Source organism: Alnus glutinosa, chromosome 5 (genome assembly GCF_958979055.1).
Source record: "Alnus glutinosa chromosome 5, dhAlnGlut1.1, whole genome shotgun sequence".
NCBI classification, from domain to species: Eukaryota; Viridiplantae; Streptophyta; class Magnoliopsida; order Fagales; family Betulaceae; genus Alnus; species Alnus glutinosa.
In genome coordinates, this window is record NC_084890.1 from 23,382,126 (window position 1) to 23,398,218 (window position 16,093).

Sequence of the window (16,093 nt, forward strand, 5' to 3'; positions counted from 1 at the left end):
CAAAGGCATACCAATCAGGGTTTTAAAAGTAGTGTGAGATGCCCAAAGGAAACCAATTAGTCTCAATGACTAATCATTGCGATCCAAATTAACTATATTTTTCACAATGGTTTTGATATCCCAATTCAATACCTCAACTTGACCATTTTTCTGTTGGTGACATGGCGTAGCAACTTTTTGTGTGATTTTATTTTTTCTCATTAAGGCTTCAAAAGGCCTATCATGTAAATGTGTGTCCTATCACTACTAATGGCTCAAGGTGTTCCAAATCTTGTTAAAAAAATTTAAGACAGTTTTTTGGTCATTGGTCTTGCATGGAACAACCTCAATCCATTTGGAAACATAATCAACTACTACCAGAATGTAGAGATTTCCAAAAGAAGGGAAACGGTCCCTAAAATCGATGCCCCAACAGCCAAATATTTTTATAATCAAAATTGGGTTTAAGGGCATTATACTTCTAAAGAAAATTACTCCTAACTTTTGACATCGCTCGCAAGCGTTGCAAAATTCTTATGGGTCTCTAAAAAGAGTGGGCTAATAAAATTCACACTGCAAAATTTAAGCAATGGTTTCTTAGCAGAAAAATGACCCTCACATGCTTCAAAATATCATCAAAGAACAGAAGACGTAGAAAATAATACTAAAATTAATGTGAAAAAAAAAATCATTTATTTAAATAGGGTGGAATAATGATGTTTCTTTCGAAGTCATTACACAGAAGTAGAAAAACTTTATGGTTGTTAAATGATTAAATTTATTTCTTCCTATGAGCTTAAGCTTTTAGGATAAGTGGTGGTTTTAACATGGTATCAAAGTCAAAGGTCCTGAGTTCGAACCTTAACTCGGTCATTTACCTCATATTTCATTTAAATAGTTCACGTGTTAGACCTTACCTATTAGAGTTTGATTAAATTATTAAATTTAACTATTCATATCAATTTAAACTTTTAAGATAAGTGATGACTTAACAATGACAAAGGCAAGCTATTGCATAAGACTCCCAAAGATTGCACTAATATTCTTTATTTTAAGAGCTTCCATTGATGACAAGTCCTAACATTAAATTAATTATCAAATTTTTTTTTTTTTTTTGAGAAATTAATTATCAAATTCAAAACATACTGACGCATTACTAGCTGGAATTCACAGGGTTTATAATATATGTCACATGTTTTGAAATCCTCCAATGCCAAATAAAAATTGAGATGCTTGAAAAGCTGAATTTTTAATCCAAAAAGTCTAGCTTCAGCGAGAATGTAGAATTACAAGTACAATTTACTAGAAAATAGTAATCTAAAAGATAAATCAATTTATTTTCAATGAATACAAGTTCAATGGCTTCAAATCATTTAACTGCTCCCCCCGAAACTATGTGCAACTACATCAAAATTTTCTGTCATCACAAAATTAACAACTGTGGAGAAGATTAAGCAGTTGCAAGAGCAATCAATTGGTAAATTTATCATGAGAATTTCAAATATTTATGTAATGAAAAGATAGAGAAAGTATATATATATACATACCCGTTAATCTTTGGGGTTTACATAAAAGTCAGCATCTAGAGGAGGATAAATGTGTAGCTTAAACCCAATCTCCATCTGCAATTCCTGAAACACGTTTGCCAATTTGAAGTTGCTCATTAACACCTCCACCTCTTGCAGGGTAGTCAAACTCCATAGTTTTGAAGGGAGCAATGTCAACTTATAGCAATGAGTCATAACCAACTGCCTTAGGCTTGGCATTGCACCTTCGTCCTGTTTCCATTTTTCAATTCTCTTTTCATACAATTTCAGGAATTGGAGTTTAGGAAATGAAGGTGCATGGACGTGGAGGCCACTGAAAGAAAGGCAATTGTCTAGTTTCAATATCCCAAGTTTGGGAAGTTTTCCCAACACTTTCATGCCACCCTCATCTAAGGTCACCCAAGATAAGTTTATCTTGGTGATCGTCTCTGGAAAGGAATTAGGAAGACTAATAATGTGTTTACCACAATATCTAATTTTCAATGTTTGGAGATGACTTAAATGGTGGACACTTGCCAAAGCTTCGACTATGTCCCAATCATTCTTTCCCATGAAGTCCCTCAGCCCTAATCTATTTATATTAGGAAGCTTGCCCTCAACAATGAGACGCACAATTTGCGAGTCCAATGGTTCAACGAAAAGGACTTGGAGGTTCCACAGAGCTGTATCCAAATAATTAGGCAAACTCACTGTCCCACACAAATTCCTTAAACGCGGCAGCTTCATTATGGATTCTGGCAAAGACTTTGACTGATCACCGATTATCTCAAGTGTTTCTAGATTCGTAAGGTTTCCAATGGAAGCTGGAATATCTCCCTTAATATACGCATATTTTATCTTCAAGTACCTCAAATGGATCAATGTTCCAATCTCTTCGGGAATGCAATTGACATATAGCTCGAAATGAAGCACCCGAAGCATTTTCAAGTTTGTGTGGACCCACTTCCAGTGGATTTCGTTGAACCCGAAACCTTCCCCAAAAGACAAAAAAGAACGAGCATGTGAAGCGCTGGAGGTGTTTGAAGAAATGAATCGACAAAGAATGCTACCCTGGATGGAAAGTCTGCGAGAGCTGTTCCAGGATGAATGGTTGTCATCTCTAGGTACACAAAGAAACTTCTCTTCTGCGCTCTTGGTTATGCATAAGTCTCTCAGAAGATCATGAATACGACATTTCTCTACTCCTCCATCTGATCTCCTGGTAGCCACTTGGATCAAGTTCCGATCAATGAGCTCCTCCAAGTAGTCGTCAGCAACATCCTCAATGTTTCTTTTGCCAATGTGCTGTATGAATCCCTCAGCTATCCATAACTGGATCAGTTTCCTTACATGGATTTCAAAGTCTTCTGGGTATGTACCAAAAAACAAAAAGCATGGTTTCAAGCGTCGTGGCAAGTGGGTGTAGCTTAAGGCCAAAACGTCTTTGCATTCAGTAAGGTACCAATTTACATCGGCAATCACTTTCGACCATGTTCGGTATGTCTTCTCTTTGTTAGCTAAAAGACCCCCTAATACAACAATGGAAAGTGGCAAGCCACGACAACCTTCTGCGATTTGTCTCCCCAGAGTTTCTAACTCGAGAGGACATTCTCCTCCTCGGAACACCTTTTTACAAAAGAGTTCCCAGCTTTCATCTTTGTAAAGAAATTGGAGAAAGTAGGGAGGAGTAAGGCTTGCATGTAAGGCCACTTCTTTTATGCGGCTAGTGATTAATATTTTGCTTCCATTGGAGTTATCAGGAAAAGCATCTTTCACCACATTCCAGACTTCTGTTTTCCAGATGTCATCCATGACTACTAGGTACCTCTTCCTTTCCAAGTATTCAAACAATGTCTGTGCTAGGTACTCTTTTGCTTGATCCTCACTCATCCCTTCTAGTTTCCTTGTCAACTCATCTGATATTGGCATCTGGGATTTTAAAATTTCAAGCAATAACTCTCTAGGTTTGAACTCTTGAGATACATAAACCCATGCTCGGCAATGGAAGTGCCTCTTGATGCGATCATTATTGTAGATTTTCCTTGCAAGAGTCGTCTTTCCCAACCCACCCATGCCGATGATTGAAATGACATCAAGTTTTGAATTCTCTGTCCTGTGAGTAAGCTGATTCACCAATGTATCAGAGTCATGAAGGAAGCCCACCACGTCATCTTCCTCAACATGCCTCCTACGCCTGTGCAGTGCCTTCTCCGCTTCTGCATCTACACTTGCTTCAACTCTTTCAATGCCGTACTTCTCTATATTGTCATAGATTTTGTTGATCTCTGTGTTGAGGCCTTCTATCTTCTTTGCAACATCACGGAGCATTTTTGCATGTGAAATCCTATATATTATCTGTCCCACAATATTCCTCTTCCTCTGTTCTGCGACTTTGAGGATGAATGTGTCGATAACATCCTCAACCTCGTAAGCAACTTCAGTGATTTGCCTGACTAAAGCCTTCACATTTTCATGCTTGTTTCGTTTCCCATTAGAGTTTTCGAGGAAGATATTTATCCTCTCGAGCTCCCTTTGAAATGACTTGACTTCATCTTCCACTCCATAAGGGAATCTTACTCCTTCTATGAGTTGGGGCAGTTGCTGTAGGAGAACATTAACAACACTGTCGGCCATTGTTTCTTATCTTCCCTCCTAAATCCTTTCAGAACACACGGTTGTTCCTATTTCAATTTAGGAAAGAGCTTCTACAAACTTGGGAGGTGGATAAAGGAAGGATGCAAGGAAAAGATACCCACAAGTCGAAAGGAACAACAATGCTTCACATTTCGAATATGGAGAGCAGCTGCTGACAGAGAGAGAGAATGTGGAAACCAGCTCCCCAAGCATAAGATAAAGAACAGCGGCACTATTTCCACGTTGCTTCCACAAAACTAGTGGTTTCCAACATCAAAAGCAAACCAAAATTTACTATTGAGAAAGACTTTGAACAAGCAGCAAGCAATCACCTGGATGCAGTCTTCTTCCTGGTTTCAATAGCAAGTAGAAAATTATTGACCCAACGCCAATTACAAATTTGGAATTAATCACATGCAATCTTTTTTTCTATGGGTAAAAAGGAGAAAATAAATTATCACATTGAATCACGTGGATTTTGTTACGTGAACGCATAACGGATCTAGTAACTCGACCTTCCACAAGAATAGAAGCAGAATCTTGTTTCTTGTTCTTACCTATTTTGCTAATTTAGAAGAATTAGTGGTAGAAAATTAGAGGATCCTAGGACTCTTTTTCAAACACAGGATTTGGGTTAATTTTTTGGATACTTTTATTAATGAGTTCATCTCTTGAAATAGATGAACATAACCTTTGTAGGGTTGAATCCACAGCTTGGAACAACTCCTATCAAGACTCAACCAAGTTGGAATGAACATCCACTTAAACTAATCTACTAGAATGTAGTAACATAGATATGTAGATAACTTGTAAATGAAAACATACTTCTACTAAGAGTTGAACTCTCCTATGATCTGATAACCTATGCTCCATTGAGCAAGACTCGTAATTACATACACTTGACTACTAGTACCCAAACCCACCACAAGACTCATGCCTACAACATCCTACTTCTTTATCCACGTCATGACCATTTCATAACATTCCACCCCCTTAAAGCTGTCCTTGTCCTCAAGGACGAATTGTGGAAACTATTGCTGCATGATACTGCATTTCTCCCATGTTACATACGCATAACTATAACCACACCAGTGAATTAAGACCTCTTTCTTACAAGTTGTTCCCCGAGAGTCCAAGATGGCTTGAGGAACTAGCACTCGTTCAGCATATGGAGCCTCAAGTAAACTGGTGCTTGAAGTTACAATTGGTCCCAAGTATTTTTTTAGCAAAGAAATGTGAAACACCGGATGTATTTTAGATTCAGCTGGTAACTCCAACTTGTATGCTACCTTTCCAAGCCTCTCCATAACTTTATATGGTCCATAATACTTTGCTGCCAACTTCATATCAGTCTTCTTGCCACAATATGTTGCTTGTATGGTTGTAGGCATGCATACACCAAGTTTTCTACTTGAAATGCACGCTCCGTGTGACCCTTATCATAGACCTTTTTCATTCTATTTTGGGCTTGACCGAATTTGAGACGAACGCTCCTCAGAATCTCATCACATTCCTCAAGCGTTTTTCCCACAGCCTCCACCCGAGCTGTACCTGCAATATAAGAGACTAGATTGGGGGAGGACGACCATACACCAACTCAAAGGGGGTCTTCTCTGTACTAGAATGCCAGCTTGTGTTATACGTGTATTCCACTCATGGCATCCATTGGACCCATTCCTTCGGTTTATCACCTGTGAAACATCTCAGATGCATTTCCAAGGTTCTATTGACTACCTCTGTTTGACCATTTGTTTGGGGATGGTAAGCGTAGCTAAAATTAAATCTGGTACCTTGTAAACAAAACAGTTCCCTCCAAAAATTGCTTGTGAATGTTGGGTCACAGTCACATACAATGAATGTGGGTATCCAGTGCAATTTAAAAATTTGTTCAAAAAATTCTTGAGTCACTGTGAGAGCTGAGTGTTTGAGAGCTGAGTGTTTGACTGCCCCAAAATGAGCATACTTTGACTACCTATCTACCACCACAAAAATAACAGATTTACCTTGTGAATCTGGTAACCTATCCACGAAATCCATTGATATGTCACTCCATATTGTTGTGGGAATTGGCAATGGTTGAAGAAGCGCGATTGGTAATGTTAACTCAGCTTTGTTACGCTGACAAATATCACATTCATCAATTACGGGGATCGGAAAGTTGTCCTTGATAGTGATATGGTTTAAGGCTCGATAATCTACACAAAGCCTCCAAGAACCATCATGTTGTTTAAAACTAGTAATACCGGTGAAGAATAAGGACTAGTGCTAGGTTGTACTACCCGGGATTGTAACAAACTCATACCATTTTTTCAATCCCCTTTTTTATTTTTTATTTTATTTTTTATAGTGGGATACCTGTATGGTCTTACATTTGTTGGTCCCTTACCAGGTGTCAACCGAACTTCATGGTCGTGGCTTCTTGTAGGTGGCTGCCCCCGTGGCTCCTTAAATAGGTCCTCAAACTCGTTTAAGATGGCCATAATTTGTTGGTCCGTTGAGTCTGCTCCTTGATGTTGAGCACCAAGCACAATAGCATTTAAAGTCATCTCAGCATAATCCCCCTTTTGACATGGCTGAATGTGGCAAACCCACCCACACCTTTTTTTTTTTTTTCTTTTTCTTTTTTCTTTTTTTAACTCCCTCCGCATCTCCCTTTCTTCTATCATGCGGTGCACTGAAGGCCTGATGCCTCTAAGCTCTACTTCTTTGTTCTTCCATAGAAACCAGTAATTTTGTAAAATCCCACCAGATTGGCCCTAGGGTACGCAACCACTGAGTACCCATTACTACCCCGCAAACATCCATAGGCAGTATAAAAAAATCCAACAAGAAGGTGTCACCTTGCAGCCATATTAAGACCCATGCACACAGGCCCGTGCAACTGAGTCTCTCCCCGTTGGCTACTGTGACTTGCATCTTCCCAACATCTCTAGGTTTCAAACCCAGCTGCTCAACGATTTATGGGTTGAGGAAATTATGGGTGATCCTTGAGTCCATCAACACTCTCATCTTTAATTTGCCCAGGTACCCACTGACATAGATGGTTTGTGGGTTCGGCGTTCCTGTTAACACTTGGAGAGATATTATCGGTTCTTCCCCAAACCAATCGTTTGTTTCATGGCTTTCTTCTTCTGTGCCTTTTTCGTTCTCTGTGTATATTCCTTTGATGACAAATAATTTTTTACATCGATGGCCCGGAACAAACTTGTCATTGTAGTTGAAAGACAACCCTTTCGCTCGGCGATCTTGCATCTCTGCTGGTGAAAGGCGATACCTAGGAATTGGTTTGGTGCACGTCAAATTTGACGAAGGCAAGGGTGGAGTTGTGTCCCTTGGACTTATGCGATGATCTTCAGATATTGGAGGTTTCTTCGAACTCCAATTTCGTGCTTCATACAGCCTGGCCACTCCGATGGCTTCTGTTAGAGAGCTGGGTCGTGAGGCTTGCACCTCCGTTCTCAGCGATCCCTTAAGCCGGCTGACGAAGCAACCCAGTTGATGTGGGTTAGACATCCTTCCAACACGGCTAAGGAGTTGTCAAACTATACTCCCTAATAGATTCGGTCTGTTGTAGCTTTGTGAGATCGCCGAAGTGATCTTCAAATACGATTGGACCGTAACAAATGTGGAGCGCTATCTTTTAGGAGTCCCAAGTTAGGACTTCATCATTTTCTCGAATCAGTTGATACCACATTTGAGCCTCTCCTTTGAGATGAAAAGTCGCCATGAGAGTTTCTCATGACCTCGGTTCTAAATTCAAAGAATTGTTCTACGCTGCAGATCCAACTCATTGGATCTTCCTCCCCGTTGTATCTCGGGAAGTCCAGTGTCACATGCTTATGTGTAGGTGGTTTACATGGCAAGTAATATTTGCAAGTACTTATGGGCTGCTGAGTTGGTTAAGAGCTGCGGTTGTGGACTGTTAGAGTGAGCTGTTATTCAGTTTAGTAATTGGGCTGGATTGTCTATAAATAGTCCAAAGCCTCTATAAATGTTCATGGAAGAAGAATTGTTGTTTTAGTTCTTAGTTTAGTTTAGTTGATAATTGGGAAGCCGATCTTCCTCGAATTAGATCAATTTAGCTCGTAAACAAATCCTTTCTTCATCATCAATGCAATTCAGGGTTTCTGTTGAATTTTATTGTTGATTCTTTTACAAATTTTATCAAGAAAATACCTTAGAAGTTACAGGTGTGTACCATCCAGCTTGGTTATTTTTGGCGTTGTTGAGCTAGAAGTACCTTGGGTTTTCCTGTCACAGTTTCTAGCTGTAGAACTTTCACCAGAATTTTTTCCTCTTTTAGATAAGAGGTTGATGATTTCTTCCACCCCTTTGGAATTCTCGGCCAGTATCTTGGCATGCTTTGCATTCTGTTTCATCAGCCCCTTGAACATAGTTTGGATGCTAGAAAATTGAGTTCCCAACCTGTCCACTCTTACCTATTTTGTTAATTTGGAAGAACTAGTAGTTGGAAATTAAAGGATCTTTGGACTCTTTGTCAAACACAAGGTTTGGTTTAATTTTTTGGATACTTTTATTAATGAGTTCATCTCTTTATAACCTTTGTAAGGTTGAATCCACAACTTGGACAACTCCTATCAAGACTCAACCAAGTAAGAATGAACATCCACTTAAACTAATCGACTAGAAAGCAATAGCATAGATATGTAGATAACTTGTAAATGAAAACATACTTTTACTAAGAGTTGAACTCTCCTATGATCTGATAACCTATATATGCTACATAGAGCAAGACTCCTAATTACATACACTTGACTACTAGTACCTAGACCCACCACAAAACTCATGCCTACAATATCCTACTTCTTTTTCCACGTCATGACCATATCATAACAAATTTTTTTTTTTTCGTTTTCGGTGACTTCCAAGACCAATTATAGTGAGAAAAAATAAATAAATAAAGGACTCATGAGCTAAAAAGAAAGTGCGTATGTTTTGACCTAAGGATGAGGCCACAACATTGGCAGGCCCTTTTTTTTTTTGGGTGGGGGGGGGGGGGGGGGGGGGGGGGGGGGGGGGGCTGGGGGTTGGTTTGGCAAAAAAAAAAAAAAAATCGTTTGAGAAGTACTGAAATTAGCTTTCTAAAAGTTTTTTTTTTTTTTTTTTTTGGATCAGTTTTCTAAAAGTTTACTAAACATGCTTTGCGTTTTAATTTTCTATTCCTAAAATAAAAGCATTAATAAACGGTAAAATACAAAACAATCATCAAAACATATAAATACTCATTAAAAAAAAAAAGTTTACTTTTATGTTATATTCAGGATATTTTTTCAAACCAAAAAAGAAAAACACTTAACAAATAAAATTAGATTTCCTCATACTTTGCCAAGTCCCTTAATTAACCCCTTCCTCTTTTCATTGGGGGAAAAGAACAAAAAAAAAAAAAAAAGCTTCTAAGTGATAATTTTGATGATAGACGGCTTGACTCGTTTATGAAATTATATATATTTTTTATGTAATGAATAAAAACTGAAATGGGTCAAACAAGTTGAATGGGTTGTGTTTCGGTCAAAACATGTTGTTTTTGGATCTAAATAGGTCAAACAAGTCGACCCGTTTATGACATGTTTATTAAATGAGTTAAGCAGGTCGTGTCGCATTATTCGTGAATTGTGTTCGGGTTGACCCTTAATGAGCTAGTGAGTCAAGCGGGCCGATCGAAACTCAAATTGCCAGTCCTAGTCGTGGGTCAGTGGGATCACCAGCAGACCCTGTCCCAAGTCTGGTAGTGACCCACTACGGTGGGTAACTTTTTTTAAAATAATAATATTTTTTTAATTTTTAGTCAAGCATAAAAAGTTTACAATGATATAAAGGTCATTTTATTATTTGATAGTCTGATTTAACCCCAAATTCAAATAGAATTAGTGAGATTGCAAAAAGTTAAAAGTCTAATATACTAAATTGAGAGTTTTTTAACTTTAAATGTAACATTGCAAAAGTAATAGAAATTCAAAGGAGGTTAAATGAAATTTTCTCAAAATGAAACAAATTAATTAGTGTGAAATAAATATAATAAAAAAGCTGACGTGACTGTGAAATAAATATAATAAATTGGTGAGAAAAATAAAATAACTATTAAAAAAAAATGTAGGTTACGAAATTAGAATATCTTTGTAAAAGTAAGTTATTTGAGATTTTCTTATATGAGGAACGAAAGAGATTATAAAGTACTTTGCTCTAAGCATGTTGACTTCAGATGAGAGATCGTTGTGACGTCCCTCAAGTAATTTATGAGTACGAGAAGACGCGGCTGTTCGCCGTTCACAGACGACTACTGACTACTCTTTTGTTGTTGGTGGGCTGCTGCAATTAATCTATATGGCAAATGTTGTGACTTATGCCATGTGAAATTAAATAACGCCAACAAAAAATGTGAAAAATACAAATTAGTTCATTTGGTTCGAGGTCTTGACCAAAAAGTTCACTTGGGTTTAAAAAGTGATTAAATACTTCATACCATAAGCAGCAAAAATAAAAATAAAAAATAAAAAGAAAGTAAATACGTCCCCGCCATTAGAAAATTTGATTGAATCCATTAGTGAGCTACATCAGCATCATTCATATTATGACACGTATCTCTTTAAAAAAAAAAAAAAAAAAACAATTATTTAAATAATGTTAAAATACAAATATGAAAAAATAATAATAATAAAATAACAAAAACAAGAAGTAAAAAATATAAAACAAGCCTCATTAACAAACATTTGATTTTAGAATAGCCTCCTGAATTTTCAAGTTTACTAATATGACCCATCAAACTACCAAAAGTTTATTATTATTATTATTAGTATTATCATCATCATCATCATCATCATCTAGAGAGGCTGAGCTAATACCATGGACTGGCAAAACGGGTACCCGACACGACTCGTTTACGACCCGTTAAGACCCGCGACCCGTTTAAGTTAACGGGTCGGGGCCCCAAACACGACACGAACACAATAATTTCACAGGTTACCCAACACGACCCATGAACCCGTTTAACATAATCCTCATTTCCCTGTCCACCAACAAGCCATTCAAAATTTCAAACCAGAATGCAAAATGGAAAACAGGAAGGAAAAAAAAAAATGTGAAAAAGAAGACCCATGATGATAATTCACCCGCTCTGTTTTCCGATACCTATTTTACCACAATCCCCACTCTCTCCAACCCCAAAAAAGCTGAAAAAGCTATCCTTTTTCCTTTTAATGGTGACAAAATCACTCTCTCTCTTTACGGTTTACACAAACCATTTCATAGATTAAAATGACAATTACTTTTCTTTTTTTCTTATTTTTTTTTTCTATTCTATGCATACAAAAAATGAGATCACTTAATTACAAAATAACATTACTATTAAATCAAATAATCATCATTTCATGTCAAAATGCTACAAAAATGGAAATCTACTATTAACATACCAGCGGTACCGGATGCGACATTGGTGGAAGAGAGAGAGAGGGCGGCAGAGAGACGGGGAGACCGGGAGAGCGATGGCAGTTCGGCAGTCGGCAGCTAGAGAGGCTGAGAGAGAGAGCGTCGACTCGAGCGGGTCCAGCCTCCCGACGTCAAGCGGGACTGCGGGAGGAAGAAGAAAGGGCGGCAGCACGGAGCTAAAGATGAAGAAAATGGAAGAAGAAGAGAAGGGGGTGGACTCGGGCAGTCGAGCAGAGCCGCGAAGCTGATTCAATGATTCTGCTGAACTGCTGAAAGGAAAAAAGTGAAAAAGTAAAAGTTAGGGTTTTTACTTTTTAGTTTTGACTCTTTTTTATTTTTGAACTTTTGTGTTTTGTCACTTTGTGAGTTTCAGAGTTTGTGTTTTCGAATTTTTGGCTAAATCAAAATATAGTATTCGGCTAATGAATTTTGCCGCTATTCCCAATTTTCCCCTTACCCCTTTTTTTTCTAAGTTAAAAAAAAAAAAAAAAAAAAAAAAAAAAAAAAAAAAAAGTAGTCTGGTGGGTCACCCACGGGCAACCTGCCACCCGACCCGTCAGATTGAGTTAAACAGGTCATAAACGGGTCGACCCGTTTATGATCCAAACCTGTTTAAGGTAGACCCAAACTCGCTAATTTCGTGTCGTGTTCGTGTAGGATTATCGGGTCGTGTCAAAATTGCCGGCCCTAACATGTAATAAGATGAAAATCCAATCTGAAGTACTGTGAGGAAAAATCCCTATAGGTACATAAGCTTCTTGCTACTGAAAAATCATATCTAGACGAAACCCACAATATAAAACAACAAAATTAAAAAACAAAAAGAAATGGTTAAGCCATTTAGAATGCTCTAAGCATGTTGACTTCAGATGAGAGACCCTTGTGATGGACGTACCTCGAGTAATTTATGAGTCCGAGAAGACGCGGTTGTTCGCCGTTCACAGACGACTACTGACTACTCAGGTAACAAACAAGGACGCAATTGGAATTTGGAAGAGATACCCACACCACCGATCGACTTCAAAATATAAGAGCTTCTTTCACAATTCTGTTTTGATAAGCAACTCCTCCAGCCCCAGCAAATATGGCAGCTCATCAAAACAAAAACAAAAAAAAAGAGGCGCTATTTCTAACCTCTAGAGACTAGACTAGAGAGGCCGAGTTCATACTATGACTATTATTTTTATCTTTTAATTTTCATATATTATATATTTTATTTTATGTAGTAACATAAAAAATAAAAAAATAAAAAAGTAATATAAATAAAATTTTTGGTTGATGAATTGACCGCTAGCTATCTGGTTTGCGACGTTGCGAACCATTTTTTCGTCGAAGTTTCTTTCAGCGTGTTCCAAGGTGGAGGGCCTGATTATTGGGGTATTATATTAAAAAAATATATATATATTCTTTGCGGTTTCCATTCAACCCATGCTAGGTAAGCGTGCAGTGTAAGGAGTATATTATGCAGAAATTATATCTTTCAATTCATACACTTTTTTCGCACCTAATCTTACGTGATGTAATTTTTTCTTTTATTTTTTATTTTTTTGCTCATTCAGTCTCCCACAAAATGAAAAAAATGACATCAAATAAAATAAGTGTGAGAAAGGTGTATAAAAGATGTAAAAGAATTATTTCTCTATAATATGATACTCAAAATCCTTGCTGGTGACGCAACATGGTTGATTGGAGCCTTAATCACTTAAAAATAAATAAATAAAAAGCAACTTAAAATACATCATGTTAATCGATATAATATAAGCATAATTAATATTTGTGAAGTGTAGCATTAGTCGTTATTAAGATTAAAAAAACAAAAAAAAAAAAAAAAAAAAGGGGGTAGATAATATGATACTCAAAATCCTTGCTAGCGACGCAACATGGTTGATTGGAATCTTCATCACTTAAAAATAAATAAAAAGAAAGTAACTTAAAATACGTCATGTTAATCGATATAATATAAGCGTAATAAATATTTGTGAAGTGTAGCATTAGTCGTTATTAAGATTAAAAAAACAAAAAACAAAAAAAAAGGGGGGGTGTAGATAATATGATACTCAAAATCCTTGCTGGCGACGCAACATGGTTGATTGGAACCTTAATCACTTAAAAATAAATAAATAAAAAGCAACTTAAAATACGTCATGTTAATCGATATAATATAAGCGTAATTAATATTTGTGAAGTGTAGCATTAGTCGTTATTAAGATTAAAAAAACAAAAAAGGGGGGGTAGATAATATGATACTCAAAATCCTTGCTGGCGACGCAACATGGTTGATTGGAATCTTCATCACTTAAAAATAAATAAAAAGAAAGTAACTTAAAATACGTCATGTTAATCGATATAATATAAGCGTAATAAATATTTGTGAAGTGTAGCATTAGTCGTTATTAAGATTAAAAAAACAAAAAAAAAAAGGGGGGGGTAGATAATATGATACTCAAAATCCTTGCTGGCGACGCAACATGGTTGATTGGAACCTTAATCACTTAAAAATAAATAAAAAGAAAGCAACTTAAAATATGTCATGTTAATCGATATAATATAAGCGTAATAAATATTTGTGAAGTGTAGCATTAGTCGTTATTAAGATTAAAAAAACAAAAAACAAAAAAAATAGGGGGGGGTAGATAATATGATACTCAAAATCCTTGCTGGCGACGCAACATGGTTGATTGGAACCTTAATCACTTAAAAATAAATAAAAAGAAAGTAACTTAAAATACGTCATGTTAATCGATATAATATAAGCGTAATAAATATTTGTGAAGTGTAGCATTAGTCGTTATTAAGATTAAAAAAACAAAAAACAAAAAAAAAAAAAGGGGGGGGGTAGATAATATGATACTCAAAATCCTTGCTGGCGACGCAACATGGTTGATTGGAACCTTAATCACTTAAAAATAAATAAAAAGAAAGCAACTTAAAATATGTCATGTTAATCGATATAATATAAGCGTAATAAATATTTGTGAAGTGTAGCATTAGTCGTTATTAAGATTAAAAAAACAAAAAACAAAAAAAATAGGGGGGGGGGGGGGGGGGGGGTAGATAATATGATACTCAAAATCCTTGCTGGCGACGCAACATGGTTGATTGGAACCTTAATCACTTAAAAATAAATAAAAAGAAAGCAACTTAAAATACGTTATGTTAATTGATATAATATAAGCGTAATATATATTTGTGAATTGTAGCATTAGTCGTTATTAAGATTAAAAAAACAAAAAAAACAAAAAAAAAAAAAAGGATTGTTTGGAAAGTTTCTGCAAGACGTCCGAACGACGTGGCAACACTTCTGGACGATGGCTAGCATTCCAAAATATTCCGAGTTTCCTTTACGAGCATGGAAAGGAGATACAGCGAAGACCGTCCGGACGCTCGGGCAAGCAGTCCGGACGTGGACCTGTTACGGGAAGAATTGCGCTATTTTGGAAAGACGGTTGCAGTTGACCGTCCGGAAGCTCGGTGAAGCCGTCCGGACGCCCTCCAGTATTTTGATCATAACTTTCTGTTCAAATATTGGATTGGGATGAAATTAGTGTCGTTGGAAAGCTAACAAAAAATGCTACAACTTAATTATCTGGACGGCCAAGAGAAACGTCCGGAAGCGCGCCCAAAAATGTCCAGACGCGCGTAAAGAGTCCGAATCTTTGTTGGTGTAGGACTCCTTATTTGAGTTGAAATAGGATTTGTAAAGCCTATATAAAAAAAGGCCCTAGGCTTGTCAATTGTACAGAATTCCGTATTGAATTCTCTTAGCTTTGAGAGGGTGTTTAGGGAGAATCAAAGATCAGCTAGCTCTCAAGCCGTTGCCGGTGTGTGCTCCTTGTTCGTGTGAAGTCTATCTTAGGGGTCGGCCCTAAGGTAAAGGAATCCATTGAAGACCCCTTCAAGTAGGAGACTTGGTTGGGAAGCGTTCACGATGGGCTTCGTGTCAGAGTTAAAGGTATGACTACTGCATAAGGGTATGTGAGTACGAGTGTCTTGTAATTAGCTTTGTTTTCGGTATAGTGGATATCTTGAGTTTGGCTGTCCCTGAGTGGTTTTTCTCTTCACAGAGTTTTCACTTCGTAACAAATATCTTGTCTTATTTAAATTCCGCATTTAAGATATTTGGTTGCACACAAACACACACACACTTGGTTAAATTAGAAGTCAATATTTATTTTCAATTGGTATCAGAGCAGGTGCACTTGTGTTTGGATTTATTTCCTAAGTGTGATCCATGACTTCTTCTAACATAAATCTTCCTGAGTTCTCTGAAGATGATTTTTATGATTTCTCTAAAGATACCATTTTGATAGGTAAACTCTTTAAGTAATCCAATAGAAAACTCAAGAAGATTAAGCAAGAAAAATAGTCTTTGATTTTACAATTATCTAAATCACATGTTTTGATTGACTCTTTGAAATCTGAGAATACCATGCTTTTTGATACTGTTGATGCACTAGAGAATAAATTAAAAGAATCAGAGGATCTCTTGGAAAAACTCTCTAGTAATAATT

The 16,093-nt window shown here is 36.9% G+C and overlaps 1 protein-coding gene across 1 annotated transcript; it reads right to left on the minus strand.

Moving 5' to 3' along the window:
• Positions 1-1,271: 1,271 nt before the first annotated feature.
• LOC133869551 (putative disease resistance RPP13-like protein 3) lies at positions 1,272-12,698 on the minus strand. The gene is made up of 4 exons (XM_062306577.1): positions 12,478-12,698; positions 11,567-11,851; positions 1,527-4,489; positions 1,272-1,396 (listed from the first exon to the last, which is right to left on the minus strand). Exon 3 carries the CDS (start codon positions 4,137-4,139, stop codon positions 1,530-1,532), a length of 2,610 nt encoding a protein of 869 aa, XP_062162561.1. The 5' UTR covers positions 4,140-4,489; positions 11,567-11,851; positions 12,478-12,698; the 3' UTR covers positions 1,272-1,396; positions 1,527-1,529.
• Between the last annotated feature and the right edge of the window lie 3,395 nt (positions 12,699-16,093).